Here is a 15928-nt window from a genome sequence, read left to right as displayed (position 1 = left end):
AGGCTTCCTGCATGGAGCCTGCTTCTCCCTCTGCCTGTGTCTCTGCCTCTCTCTGTGTGTCTCTCATGAATAAATAAGTAAATCTAAACAAAAAATCAAGGGAGTGATTATAATGATGAACTGATTAGATGAACCTAGGTTGGTAAGAAAGTAAATGAGGACAGGAGTGGGATGAGGAACGTTAAAAAGTGTTTAAAGCTAGTGGATTATAGTTGCCATTATGGTCAAAACTTGTTGACATCTAGCTACCAAAAGTACATAGGAAAGGATGATTGGAGAATGGGATGCTTGAAATTGAGACTAGGGAGTTGCTGCTAACAACAAGGTCTAGAGAATATCTGTGGAGTAGAAGCTGAGATGAGGTAGCAGACTCAATCTGAAGTTAGTTGGTGAAGAGACTGAGAAGCCAAAGCACTAGAATCATCTACCTGAATATTGAAATCACCAAGAATTTTGGCAGGGACTAGTTAAGTAACCATATACAAACTAGTTGGCTTGTTGGTGCCTGCATCCTTGTCTCATAAATGGAATAATCAAGTTCCCTACCTAAATGGATTGTTGCAGGGATTAGATTACATAAATTTACCTTAAATTTATGCTGCCACATAGTAAGCACTCAATAAAACAACAAATTTTAAAGTTACACAACAGTAAGAATATCTACCACTTTTGAGAACCTTTTCCCACTACTTTTTTTGTTGTTGTTATTATTTCTGAAAGTTTGCAAACACTCTGAAGAGATGGGGAGAAGAGTGGTAGTAGCAGTATAGCTAATTTAAATTAACTTGCTATTTAACTAAGAGCACACTTAACACCTTATAACAGCAGTTTTTTTGCCTGCATTCCTTTTAACAGTTTTTTTTCTGTTATTTCTTCTTAACAGAAGTGCAAATAAAAGAGATTGAAGAAATGTTGTCTCAAGAGGGTTTGTCTGAAATAGCTCTGGGCAGCCCCAGGGAGCAGATTGAGTACTTACTGGTAGAAAGAAGCACATTCTCGAGAAAACTGGAAACTGGGGGCCCCAAGCAAGAGTCCCAAAGACATATGGCCAGTCACCTACAGGAAAGACTTGCCCAGGTATTCTGAAATTAACTAGGTAGTTGAATAAGAGGCAGGCCAGTTTTTTGTTTGTTTCTTTAATAATTCATTGATTAAATGATCAGGAAGTTAGTTTTAATAATGCTTACATATATAGGGTGGGTTTTTTGTGTGTGGTGTTTTTTTTTTTTTAACGATTGACTTATTTGTTTGAGAGAGACAGTGCGCGCGTAAGCCAGTTGGGGGAGCTGCAGAGGGAGAGGGAGGAAGATCATCTTTTTTTCCCCAAGGTTTGTGTTGTAATTTTATTTTTTTATTATTTTTTTTATATAAATTTATTTTTTATTGGTGTTCAATTTGCCAACATATACAATAACACCCAGAGCTCATCCCATCAAGTGTGGAGGTTCCTCAAAGAGTTAAAAATAGATTTGCCCTAGACCCAGCAATTGCACTGCTGGGGATTTACCCCAAAGATACAGACGCAATGAAACGCCAGGACCCCTGCACCCCGATGTTTACAGCAGCAATGTCCACAATAGCCAAACTGTGGAAGGAGCCTCGGTGTCCATCGAAAGATGAATGGATAAAGAAGATGTGGTCTATGTATACAATAGAATATTCCTCAGCCATTAGAAATGACAAATACCCACCATTTGCTTCGACGTGGATGGAACTGGAGGGTATTATGCTGAGTGAAATAAGTCAATTGGAGAAGGACAAACATTTTATGGTCTCATTCATTTGGGGAATATAAAAAATAGTGAAAGGGAATAAAGGGGAAAGTAGAAAAAATGAGTGGGAAATATCAGAAAGGGAGACAGAACATGAGAGACTCCTAACTCTGGGAAACCAAACTAGGGGTGGTGGAAGGGGAGGTGGGGGGGGGGATGGTGACTGGGTGAGGAAGACAATCTGAAGCAAACTTCCCTACTCAGTGGGGAGCAAGATGTGGGGCTCCATCCAAGGACTCTAAGATCCTGACCTGACCAAAACCAAGAGCTGACCACTCAACCAACTTTGCCACTCAGGCACTCCAAATATGTAGCTTTTATGTTTGGAGGAACATCTCTGCCACTTGTTCATGGTATGACCTTGAGCAAGTTAGTGAACTTTTGTGAGTCTTGATTTTCTCATTTATAAAATCTGAGATCAACTTAACTACTCCATGAGGTTATCATGAAAATGAAATAACATGTATAAGACTGTAGAATAGTACCTCACATATTAATTAGCATTATTGTGGGGGTTTTTTCCTCCACAGAAATATATAATAAAAAGTGAAAGATTTATGCCATCTGAAGAGAAATCAGAATATTAATTAGCATTATTGTTAATTGTTTATCGAGAACTTTCCATCTGCCAGGCTCTGTCCCAGTGGATGTAGAAACAAAGTCAAGTTAGACATGATTTGGGCTTGCAAGGAACTTACAAGGTAATGGATGGAAGAAAAAAGCCAGTGATTATAGTTCAGTGTATAAAGTCCCATGATAAAGGAAGGCACAGAAGGCTCGGGAAACTGAGAGGAGTGGCTGAGTCAGATGTGATAGGTGACCGAAGAACATCTTCCATCTCTCGTCTTCCAGAGGAAGATGTTGAGTAGTATTTTGAAAGCTGAATATGTATTAGCTACATAAAGATGCTGGGAAAGACATTCCTAGCAGAGGAAACAATGTGTTATTACATGGTGGTTCACGGAAGTGAATGCTAAGTAATGTGGCTGGAGATGTTTTCAGGAACTACATCATGGTGAGATTCATACACTAATCTCAAATTTGGACTCAGCACCCAGCAGTGTTCCTGAACCATACTAGAGACATAAATATTTTTTTAAAAAGATTTTATTTTTCAGGGATTCCTGGGTGGCTTAGCGGTTTGGCGCCTGCCTTTGGCCCAGGGCGCGATCCTGGAGTCCCAGGATTGAGTCCCATGTCCGGCTCCCGGCATGGAGCCTGCTTCTCCCTCCTCCTGTGTCTCTGCCTCTCTCTCTCTGTGTCTATCATAAATAAAAATAAAAAAATAATTATTTTTAAAAAAAGATTTTATTTTTCAGTAATCTCTAAACCCAACAGGTTGCTTGAACCCACAACCCCAAGATCAAGAGTTGCAGGCTATGCATATTGAGGCAGCCAGGTGCCCCAAGGCATAAAAACATTTAATGGACTTTGTTATAGAAGGTCTGGAGAGGCACTAAACACTTTTAAGAGGAAAGAGTAACAATCTGATTCATGTTATTACAAAATCTAGGATTTTGATTTTTGATTGTATTGAATCAGTTTAAGAGGAATTTACTATCTTACAATATTGATGTGATCTGTGATCATAGAATATCCATTTATTTTTTGCTGAGTGAAATAAGTAAAGTTTTATGATTTTCCCCACAAACTCTTGTACTCTTGTTACATTTTTTCTTAGGTACTTCATATTCACATTTTTGGATGCTATTAATAGCAAATGTTATCTTCTTAAAAAGAATTTAATATTCTAACTATCTGTGGCTGGTATTTAAAAATGCAATTATTTTATACTGACTTATATCTAACATTGTTGCTAAAGTTTTTTATTCATTTTACTTATTTACTTATTTATAAACTACTTTTCCTCTTTATTTTTATTTATTTATTTAAGTAGGCTTCACACCCAGTGTGGGGCTTCAACTTACAACCCCAGATCAAGAGTCATGTACTCTACCAACTGAGCCAGCTAGGTGCCCCTCTTATTCATTTTAATAATTTATTAGAAGATTTAAAATATTTTCTACCTGTACAATCATATTATCTGAGAATAATGATACTTTCATTTCTTCCGTTTCAGCCCTTATTCTTTCCATTCTTTCTCTCTCTCTCTTTTAAAACTTTATTTATTTGACAGAGAGAGAGAGAGAAAGAGAGCACAAGCAGGAGAGTAGTGGGCAGAGGGAGATGGAGAAGCAGGCTCTCCACTGTGCGGGGAGCCCCATGCAGGGCTTGACCCAGGATCCTGGGATCATGACCCAAGCTGAAGGCGATTGAGCCACCCAGGCACCTCTCATTTCTTTTTCTTGCCTTTTACTGGGTAGGCCCTCTAGTATTACCTTGAAATTAATATAATTAGTAGTATTAAATAGTATTTTCATCTTGTTATTAATATCAGAGAAAGCATTCAGTGATTCATTAAGTATGATGTTTGCTAAAGGTTTTGTTTCAAATGGTACTGTTTATTTATCATTTATACTCTTGTTTCTAGTTTGCTAAGAGTTTTTTATAGTCATCGATGATGAAATTATTTAAAACTTGAATCTGTTAATGGGAAAATTTTGTTGATTTATTTTTCTAATGTTAAACCTATTTTGCATTCCTAGGATAAATCTAACTTGTTAATGATATTTTATCCTTCCTAGATATTATCAGGTTAGATTTGATAAAATTTTAATCTATGTTTATGAATAAGAAGATTGCCCTGTGATTTTTCTTTCTCCTGTTATCTTTGTTGGGTTTTAATCTCAAGGTTTGGCTAGCCAGTGTTAACCAGCCATTTTTCATTATTGCCTCTGTAATGAGACTTTTTAGATTTACTACTACTGTAGAGTTCTATATACTGTAGGCGTATCATGCTTTGTACATAAGAAGAGTACGATTTTTTTTGCCCCTGTAGAAACCAATTTTCACTCCTTTGGGGATGATATTGTCTCATTGAGAATGGATAGCCTAGCCTCATAAAATGGATTGGACTGTGTCCCTTTTTTTTCTTTTTAAAAAAAATTTTAAATGACATTTTTTTTACAAAGACTGATGCAAGTTTCATTTATCTCTTATTATTTATTTAGGAGACATTTGAGCAAGTCTACCAGCCTCTGCAAAGAGAACACGAGAAATATCAGGAACCTGTGCAGCAATCTGAAAAAATTTTGAGTGAGGTAAAAAAAAAAAAGAAAAAAAAGAATCCTTCACTTAATAATCACAGCTAATTACACATTAGTTTTTACCAAGTATTTTGTTTGAATATATTAAAATATATGCTGTGAAAATTATAAAATTATACGTAAAAGTATTGTAAACATATCACAAAGATTTGGGAAGAAAAAAAATAATAGCTAATTTTTATTGAATGTATCAAAATTTAAACAATCAATATGTGTTATATCCTTTGAAAAATCACTTTGGGATAATACATACTTCTTCCCAAATATGTTTGGAGCCCTTTTTTGGGGGTAGTCTTTTAATATATACAGCACATTATTTTAAGTATAATCAATTCTCCTCATAGAATTAAATTTTCTAATCTGGGGAAATGTTATTAAGTGCTAAATCCAGTAAATAAACTATGTGCTAGAAATTTAACTGCAGGAAATAACCCAAGATAAATGTATATGGATAAAAGTATATCATAGTATTATTTTAAATAGCAAAAATTGGAAACTACCAAATATTTAAATAATTATATAAATCATATTACACCTACTTTGGAACATTATATAGCTTTTAAAAATTATCATTACAAAATCTGTACAGTTATTTGGGTAAATGTTTCTCATATAATGTTAAATGAAAAAGACAGAAACATGTATATAGATTGGGATTATGACTACATAAAAAATGTATATAAATAAAAAATACTGCAGGGATATATACCAATATCCTAGAAGTGATTTTGTTATGTAGATGGTATTTTGGTTGTCTTTCAGAAATAGTTGTATGATGTTTATATAAATAATACATATTTTAGGGATCAAAAGTAAGGTATAATTGAGACTGAATTTCTTAGCTTTTAAAATACTTTGAAAATAATTGCAGAAAAGGAGCTATAAACATTTGAGTGTGTTCATATCTTGAAATTAAATGTGAAAACATTTTATAAACTGTATTTAATGGACCATATACATAAGGATTTTTTTCTCTCTTTTTTGCCAGATGATACTCATTTTTATGATAAAATTTCTATTTTTTATAATCATATAATCATAAACTCTTATTTTTTTAATCATAAACTCTTAGATATTAAGTTGAACTATATGAAGTTGTATGTTCATAGGTAAAAAATCAAGTATCAATTTTATATTTCAACTTAAAAGAAATACATATAAATGAAATATTGTTTGCTACTTTTCTTTATTAGCTTTCAAATGCTTGTAGGAAATAGTACAGTGTTCTAAAAATACATTTAATTTTTGTTTTAAAAAATTATTTTAGTTTTTGTTAGTTTAAAACTAATAATAGTTTTATTTCAGTCCCATAGTGAAGACCTGGAAAAAGCTAAAATTTCACAAAACTGCCTGGAGAGGAATGCAAAACAAGTAGCAGAGAGGTTAGGGATGGCCCAGGAAGAGATCCGAAGGCTCACTGATGAACTAAAAAGGAAGGAGAAAGAACAGAGTAAATTAGGTAAGCTGTGGTTGCAGATGAACATTTCTGATGATGTTTTCAATGTAATTGATATTTTCTCAGGGTGGAACATGAGTGCATTGGAAAAAAAATCTTCTAAGACAAACACATAGAAGTTTGATAAACGGCTTCTTTTTGTACACTGTCTACAAATTTTTACTGAAGCGTAAGCATAACATACCTACCAAAATATGCACAACTCCTAAGTGTGCACCATGTGATCCAAGAAGCTCCCAGCATTCCAGAGCCCCCTTTGTTTCTTCTTTCTAGGTCTACACCCTCTCTCCCATCCAAAAGTAACCACTATCCTGACTTTTAATACTGTTTCTGAGTTTTGACTGCAGGTAATATGCATTTTTAAATTTAGTTTGTTTCTCATGTTCAGTCTTATGTCCATGAGATTCACTCTGTTGTTGCATGTAGCAGCACTTTGTTCACTTATGCTGGTTGTATAATATTCCACTGAATAAACATATAGTTTACTTTATCTAGCCATTCTACTGTTGGTGAGCATTTATGTTGCTTCCAGCTGTGCTCTGTTATGAATAGTGCTATGGATGTTCTTGGACTTACCAACACATTTCTGATTGTGATATACTAATTATTGGATTGAATGGTTATGTGTATAACCTACTTTGGTAGATAACTGTTATACTGTCTTCCAAAGAGTTGTATTAATTTAAACTCTGCTCAGCTGTATAGGAGACTGGTTACTCTACATTTCTTGTCAGTATTTGGTATTGTCAGTCTTACTAACTTTGACTTTTCCGATAAATGTGTAGTGGTATGTAATTATGGCTTTAATTTGCATTTCCCTGATGGCTGATGAAGTTGAAAACCCTGTCATAATTTGTTGTTACTGTTGTTGTTGCTCATCTAGATATATTCTTTTGTGAAGTACCTGCTTAAGTCTTATATATATTTTTCCATTGGGTTGTATTTTTTATTAATTTGTAAAAATTCTTTATATATTCCTGGGGCAGCTGGCTGGTTCAATCCATAGAGCATGTGACTTTTGATCTTGGGATCGTGAGTTCAAGCTCCACAATGGGCGTAGAGACTACTTAGTAGCAAAAGAACAAAAGAAATTTAAAAAAATTCTTTTATATATTCTGGATATGAGCCTTTTGTTGGTTATAAATGTTACATTGGGGTTTTTTCCATATAGAAATGTTAATATTTTTCAAGTTGGGTTTAGCAGAGTTATTATTCTGTATGGCTTCTGGGTTTTCATGTGTAAAAGCCTTTTCTATATCATTACAAGGTTTTTGAAAGTATTCATCCCTTTAGTGTTTTATTGCGCTTTCATGGTTTCATTGTTATATTTCAGTCTTCACTTTATCAATAATTTATTTTAGCATAAAGTTTAAACTTTTATCCCCCTTTTATATTTATAATTTACAATGACTAAGAAATTAGGTCAATTTTCAAATGAAGTATATAAGTTACTTTAGGATTGTATCTTTAAATGTTAAAACAATAATGATTCTGCTGAGGGAGGAGCAAGATGGCGGAGGAGTAGGGTCTCCAAATCACCTGTCTCCACCAAACTACCTAGAAAACCTTCAAATTATCCTGAAAATCTATGAATTCGGCCTGAGAATTAAAGAGAGAACACCTGGAATGCAACAGTGAGAAGAGTTCACGCATCTATCAAGGTAGGAAGACGGGGGAAAAGAAATGAAACAAAAGGCCTCCAAGGGGGAGGGTCCCCGCGAGGAGCCGGGCTGAGGCCGGGGCGAGTGTCCCCAGGACAGGAGAGCCCCGTCCCGGAGGAGCAGGAGCTGCACCGACCTTCCCGGGCGGAAAGGGGCTCGCGGGGAGGTGGAGCAGGACCAGGAGGGCGGGGATGCCCTCGGGCTCCCGGGGACACTAACAGGCACCTGCGCCCCGGGAGAGTGCGCCGAGCTCCCTAAGGGCTGCAGCGCGCACGGCGGGACCCGGAGCAGCTCGGGGGGCTCGGGGGCGGCTCCGCGGAGGGGGCTGCGGGGCGGGAGCAGCTGGGGGGGGTCGGGCAGAGGAAGAGGCTCCGTGCGGAGGGGGCTGCGCGGTTCCAGGAGCAGCTCGGAGGGGCTCGGGCGGCGGCTCCGCGGAGGGGGCTGCGCGGCCCGGGAGCGCGAATCCACCAGCGCAGGCCTCGGAGCACAGGGCGCCGGGACACAGCCCAGGATCCCGCCTCCCCCGGGACAGGCAGAGGCCGGGAGGGCCCAGGACAGCGAGGACGCTCCTGCCCCAGCTGAGCAGATCAGCGGCCCCGCCCCGGAGCCTCCAGGCCCTGCAGACGGAGTTCCTGCCGGAGCTGAATCCAGGTTTCCAGAGCTGCCCCGCCACTGGGGCTGTTCCTCCTGCGGCCTCACGGGGTAAACAACCCCCACTGAGCCCTGCACCAGGCAGGGGCACAGCAGCTCCCCCAACTGCTAACACCTGAAAATCAGCACAACAGGCCCCTCCCCCAGAAGACCAGCTAGACTGACAACTTCCAGGAGAAGCCAAGGGACTTAAAGTACACAGAATCAGAAGATACTCCCCCGTGGTTCTTTTTTTTTTTTTTTTTTTTTGCTTTTTGATTTGTTTCCTTCCCCCACCCCCTCTTTTTTCTCCTTTCTATTTCTTTCTCTTTTTCTTCTTTTTTTTTTCTTTTTTCGTTTTTTTTTCTTCCCTTTTTTTTCTTTCTCTTTTCTTTCCTTCTTTCTCTCCTCTCTTTTTCTCTTTTTCCCAATACAACTTGCTTTTGGCCACTCTGCAATGAGCAAAATGACTAGAAGGAAAACCTCACCTCAAAAGAAAGAATCAGAAACAGTCCTCTCTCCCACAGAGTTACAAAATCTGGATTACAATTCAATGTCAGAAAGCCAATTCAGAAGCACTATTATACAGCTACTGGTGGCTCTAGAAAAAAGTATAAAGGACTCAAGAGACTTCATGACTGCAGAATTTAGAGCTAATCAGGCAGAAATTAAAAATCAATTGAATGAGATGCAATCCAAACTAGAAGTCCTAACGACGAGGGTTAACGAGGTGGAAGAACGAGTGAGTGACCTAGAAGACAAGTTGATAGCAAAGAGGGAAACTGAGGAAAAAAGAGACAAACAATTAAAAGACCATGAAGATAGATTAAGGGAAATAAACGACAGCCTGAGGAAGAAAAACCTACGTTTAATTGGGGTTCCCGAGGGCGCCGAAAGGGACAGAGGGCCAGAATATGTATTTGAACAAATTCTAGCTGAAAACTTTCCTAATCTGGGAAAGGAAACAGGCATTCAGATCCAGGAAATAGAGAGATCCCCCCCTAAAATCAATAAAAACCGTTCAACACCTCGACATTTAATTGTGAAGCTTGCAAATTCCAAAGATAAGGAGAAGATCCTTAAAGCAGCAAGAGACAAGAAATCCCTGACTTTTATGGGGAGGAGTATTAGGGTAACAGCAGACCTCTCCACAGAGACCTGGCAGGCCAGAAAGGGCTGGCAGGATATATTCAGGGTCCTAAATGAGAAGAACATGCAACCAAGAATACTTTATCCAGCAAGGCTCTCATTCAAAATGGAAGGAGAGATAAAGAGCTTCCAAGACAGGCAGCAACTAAAAGAATATGTGACCTCCAAACCAGCTCTGCAAGAAATTTTAAGGGGGCCTCTTAAAATTCCCCTTTAAGAAGAAGTTCAGTGGAACAGTCCACAAAAACAAAGACTGAATAGATATCATGATGACACTAAACTCATATCTCTCAATAGTAACTCTGAATGTGAACGGGCTTAATGACCCCATCAAAAGGCGCAGGGTTTCAGACTGGATAAAAAAGCAGGACCCATCTATTTGCTGTCTACAAGAGACTCATTTTAGACAGAAGGACACCTACAGCCTGAAAATAAAAGGTTGGAGAACCATTTACCATTCGAATGGTCCTCAAAAGAAAGCAGGGGTAGCCATCCTTAGATCAGATAAACTAAAATTTACCCCAAAGACTGTAGTGAGAGATGAAGAGGGACACTATATCATACTTAAAGGATCTATTCAACAAGAGGACTTAACAATCCTCAATATATATGCTCCGAATGTGGGAGCTGCCAAATATATCAATCAATTATTAACCAAAGTGAAGAAATACTTAGATAATAATACACTTATACTTGGTGACTTCAATCTAGCTCTTTCTATACTCGATAGGTCTTCTAAGCAAAACATCTCCAAAGAAACGAGAGCTTTAAATGATACACTGGACCAGATGGATTTCACAGATATCTACAGAACTTTACATCCAAACTCAACTGAATACACATTCTTTTCAAGCGCACATGGAACTTTCTCCAGAATAGACCACATATTGGGTCACAAATCGGGTCTGAACCGATACCAAAAGATTGGGATTGTCCCCTGCATATTCTCGGACCATAATGCCTTGAAATTAGAACTAAATCACAACAAGAAGTTTGGAAGGACCTCAAACACGTGGAGGTTAAGGACCATCCTGCTAAAAGATAAAAGGGTCAACCAGGAAATTAAGGAAGAATTAAAAAGATTCATGGAAACTAATGAGAATGAAGATACAACCGTTCAAAATCTTTGGGATGCAGCAAAAGCAGTCCTGAGGGGGAAATACATCGCAATACAAGCATCCATTCAAAAACTGGAAAGAACTCAAATACAAAAGCTAACCTTACACATAAAGGAGCTAGAGAAAAAACAGCAAATAGATCCTACACCCAAGAGAAGAAGGGAGTTAATAAAGATTCGAGCAGAACTCAACGAAATCGAGAACAGAAGAACTGTGGAACAGATCAACAGAACCAGGAGTTGGTTCTTTGAAAGAATTAATAAGATAGATAAACCATTAGCCAGCCTTATTAAAAAGAAGAGAGAGAAGACTCAAATTAATAAAATCATGAATGAGAAAGGAGAGATCACTACCAACACCAAGGAAATACAAACGATTTTAAAAACATATTATGAACAGCTATACGCCAATAAATTAGGCAATCTAGAAGAAATGGACGCATTCCTGGAAAGCCACAAACTACCAAAACTGGAACAGGAAGAAATAGAAAACCTGAACAGGCCAATAACCAGGGAGGAAATTGAAGCAGTCATCAAAAACCTCCCAAGACACAAGAGTCCAGGGCCAGATGGCTTCCCAGGAGAATTTTATCAAACGTTTAAAGAAGAAATCATACCTATTCTCCTAAAGCTGTTTGGAAAGATAGAAAGAGATGGAGTACTTCCAAATTCGTTCTATGAAGCCAGCATCACCTTAATTCCAAAGCCAGACAAAGACCCCGCCAAAAAGGAGAATTACAGACCAATATCCCTGATGAACATGGATGCAAAAATTCTCAACAAGATACTGGCCAATAGGATCCAACAGTACATTAAGAAAATTATTCACCATGACCAAGTAGGATTTATCCCTGGGACACAAGGCTGGTTCAACACCCGTAAAACAATCAATGTGATTCATCATATCAGCAAGAGAAAAACCAAGAACCATATGATCCTCTCATTGGATGCAGAGAAAGCATTTGACAAAATACAGCATCCATTCCTGATTAAAACTCTTCAGAGTGTAGGGATAGAGGGAACATTCCTCGACATCTTAAAAGCCATCTATGAAAAGCCCACAGCAAATATCATTCTCAATGGGGAAGCACTGGGAGCCTTTCCCCTAAGATCAGGAACAAGACAGGGATGTCCACTCTCACCACTGCTATTCAACATAGTACTGGAAGTCCTAGCCTCAGCAATCAGACAACAAAAAGACATTAAAGGCATTCAAATTGGCAAAGAAGAAGTCAAACTCTCCCTCTTCGCCGATGACATGATACTCTACATAGAAAACCCAAAAGTCTCCACCCCAAGATTGCTAGAACTCATACAGCAATTCGGTAGCGTGGCAGGATACAAAATCAATGCCCAGAAGTCAGTGGCATTTCTATACACTAACAATGAGACTGAAGAAAGAGAAATTAAGGAGTCAGTCCCATTTACAATTGCACCCAAAAGCATAAGATACCTAGGAATAAACCTCACCAAAGATGTAAAGGATCTATACCCTCAAAACTATAGAACACTTCTGAAAGAAATTGAGGAAGACACAAAGAGATGGAAAAATATTCCATGCTCATGGATTGGCAGAATTAATATTGTGAAAATGTCAATGTTACCCAGGGCAAAATACACGTTTAATGCAATCCCTATCAAAATACCATGGACTTTCTTCAGAGAGTTAGAACAAATTATTTTAAGATTTGTGTGGAATCAGAAAAGACCCCGAATAGCCAGGGGAATTTTAAAAAAGAAAACCATATCTGGGGGCATCACAATGCCAGATTTCAGGTTGTACTACAAAGCTGTGGTCATCAAGACAGTGTGGTACTGGCACAAAAACAGACATATAGATCAGTGGAACAGAATAGAGAATCCAGAAGTGGACCCTGAACTTTATGGGCAACTGATATTCGATAAAGGAGGAAAGACTATCCATTTGAAGAAAGACAGTCTCTTCAATAAATGGTGCTGGGAAAATTGGACATCCACATGCAGAAGAATGAAACTAGACCACTCTCTTTCACCATACACAAAGATAAACTCAAAATGGATGAAAGATCTAAATGTGAGACAAGATTCCATCAAAATCCTAGAGAAGAACACAGGCAACACCCTTTTTGAACTCGGCCATAGTAACTTCTTGCAAGATACATCCACAAAGGCAAAAGAAACAAAAGCAAAAATGAACTATTGGGACTTCATCAAGATAAGAAGCTTTTGCACAGCAAAGGATACAGTCAACAAAACTCAAAGACAACCTACAGAATGGGAGAAGATATTTGCAAATGACATATCAGATAAAGGGCTAGTTTCCAAGATCTATAAAGAACTTATTAAACTCAACACCAAAGAAACAAACAATCCAATCATGAAATGGGCAAAAGACATGAACAGAAATCTCACAGAGGAAGACATAGACATGGCCAACATGCATATGAGAAAATGCTCTGCATCACTTGCCATCAGGGAAATACAAATCAAAACTACAATGAGATACCACCTCACACCAGTGAGAATGGGGAAAATTAACAAGGCAGGAAACCACAAATGTTGGAGAGGATGCGGAGAAAAGGGAACCCTCTTACACTGTTGGTGGGAATGTGAACTGGTGCAGCCACTCTGGAAAACTGTGTGGAGGTTCCTCAAACAGTTAAAAATATACCTGCCCTACGACCCAGCAATTGCACTGTTGGGGATTTACCCCAAAGATACAAATGCAATGAAACGCCGGGACACCTGCACCCCGATGTTTCTAGCAGCAATGGCCACTATAGCCAAACTGTGGAAGGAGCCTCGGTGTCCAACGAAAGATGAATGGATAAAGAAGATGTGGTTTATGTATACAATGGAATATTACTCAGCTATTAGAAATGACAAATACCCACCATTTGCTTCAACGTGGATGGAACTGGAGGGTATTATGCTGAGTGAAGTAAGTCAGTCGGAGAAGGACAAACATTATATGTTCTCATTCATTTGGGGAATATAAATAATAGTGAAAGGGAAAATAAGGGAAGGGAGAAGAAATGTGTGGGAAATATCAGAAAGGGAGACAGAACGTAAAGACTGCTAACTCTGGGAAACGAACTAGGGGTGGTAGAAGGGGAGGAGGGTGGGGGGGTGGGAGTGAATGGGTGACGGGCACTGGGTATTATTCTGTATGTTAGTAAATTGAACACCAATAAAAAAAAAATAATGATTCTGCTGACTTGATTATGGGTTTAAAAACGAAGAATATCAGAGAGGTTGGGATTTTGTTAGGAATGTGTTTTAAACAGTGTACACAAAGGAATTTTTGGAATATGGAATTGTTCTATAATAGGGTTTGTGATTATACCACTATATATATTTGTCAAAATTCACTGTCCACCTAAAAGGATGAATTTTTACTGTATGCAAGCTCTACACCCAACTTTTTAAAAAGTGAAAGAAATTTGGCTTTGTGAATATGATGAAAAGCAGTCTTTGCTACTTGTAATATGGAAGGAGAAAGGAAAAGCAGGACACTCATTCCTCTTAGTTACATTTGGACACAACAGAATACCATCACATGGCACCCTGTTCTATAACCAGTTGGCTGGTCTCATAGATCCTAAACTATTAACTGAACGCTGTCTCTCTACAGTCAGTATACTGGGGGACTGTTGGGAAGTTAAATTATCAAGTCCTTTAAAAATATATGTACTATCAAAAAGAATAAAAATAAAACAAAATAAAATATTAGTACCAGTGTGTGCCCTATGTATAAATTCTTGACTTCTCAGTTTATAAGTCAATGTATTTCTAGGTAACTGTGTTACATGACAATGTTTACCAAGTATTAGTCTACTTACAACAAATTTATTTATTTATTTATTTATTTATTTATTTATTTATTTATTTATAAAGATTTTATTTATTTATTTGAAAGAGAGAGAGCGTGAGGGAGAGGAGAGGCCAAGGGAAAGGGAGAAGCAAACTCCCCACTGAGCAGGGAATCTGACATGGGGCTCAATCCTAGGACCCCAAGATCATGACCTGAGCCAAAGGCAGCTGCACAACCGACTGAGCCACCCAGGTACCGCCAAACTGACTCTTTTAAATGAAGTACTCTATTTTAGTTTATTTTCTATCTCTCTCTATATCACATCCAAAAATTTGGATGAGAATGAAAAACTCTGGATAGTAACAAAGATATTTATTCAGAATAAAACAGAATTCATGTGAGATATTTAGAGTATTCTTCAATAAACAAATTGAAATAAAAAGATGAATTTTTTAAAATTTAAGGGAATTAATAACCAAATATAACATGTGGCCTTTATTGGATCCTGATTCAAACACATTTGTAACATTGGTGAAAAAATTGGAAATGTGAGTATGTACTGGATATGTAAGGAATTGTTAAATTTCCCTAACCACATGTGAAGTTTATGTTTAAAAAGAGTTCTTATCTTGTAATTTAACTATAAAGTAAAATAATGAGCAACACTAAAAAAAAAAAGATTTCTTATCTTTTAGAGATATATAGTGAAATATTTATGATGAGTGATATGGTTTCTGGGATTTGCTTTATAAAGTGTCCTACATCAACCTACACAAAAATTGACTGCAAAGCTAAATAAGAGTTAAAACTATAAACCTCTTAGAAGAAAACAGAGTAAATAAATCTTCATGATCTTGGATTAGGCAATAATATATTAGTTCAGCACCAAAAGCAAAGGTGGTAAGAGAAAAACTAATAAACTGGATTTAATAAAAATTTGAAATTTCTGTATTTCAAAAGACAACATCAAGAAAATGAAAAGACAACTTCCTAGACTGGAAGCAAATATTTGCAAATCATATGTTTGATACAGAACTTATATTTAGAATATGTAAAGAATTCCTATACTCCAATAATAAAAAGAAAGTATGATTTTAAAATGAGTAGACATTTCTCTGGAGAAGATATATGAATGGCCAGTAGGCACATAGAAGATGCTCAACATCATTAGTCATTAGGAAAG

The 15928-nt window shown here is 37.5% G+C and overlaps 1 protein-coding gene across 1 annotated transcript in view; it reads left to right on the top strand.

Moving 5' to 3' along the window:
• Positions 1-15928, top strand: part of CCDC30 (coiled-coil domain containing 30) — a 124996-nt gene that overhangs the window by 14556 nt on the left and 94512 nt on the right. The window contains exons 3-5 of the mRNA XM_077844461.1: positions 884-1077; positions 4844-4933; positions 6245-6398. Coding sequence (XP_077700587.1) covers positions 884-1077; positions 4844-4933; positions 6245-6398 — 438 coding nt within the window. The remainder of the gene's footprint in view (positions 1-883; positions 1078-4843; positions 4934-6244; positions 6399-15928) is intronic.

This window comes from Canis aureus, chromosome 13, assembly GCF_053574225.1.
Source record: "Canis aureus isolate CA01 chromosome 13, VMU_Caureus_v.1.0, whole genome shotgun sequence".
NCBI lineage: Eukaryota > Metazoa > Chordata > Mammalia > Carnivora > Canidae > Canis > Canis aureus.
This window is presented reverse-complemented; position numbering and strand designations above follow the sequence as displayed.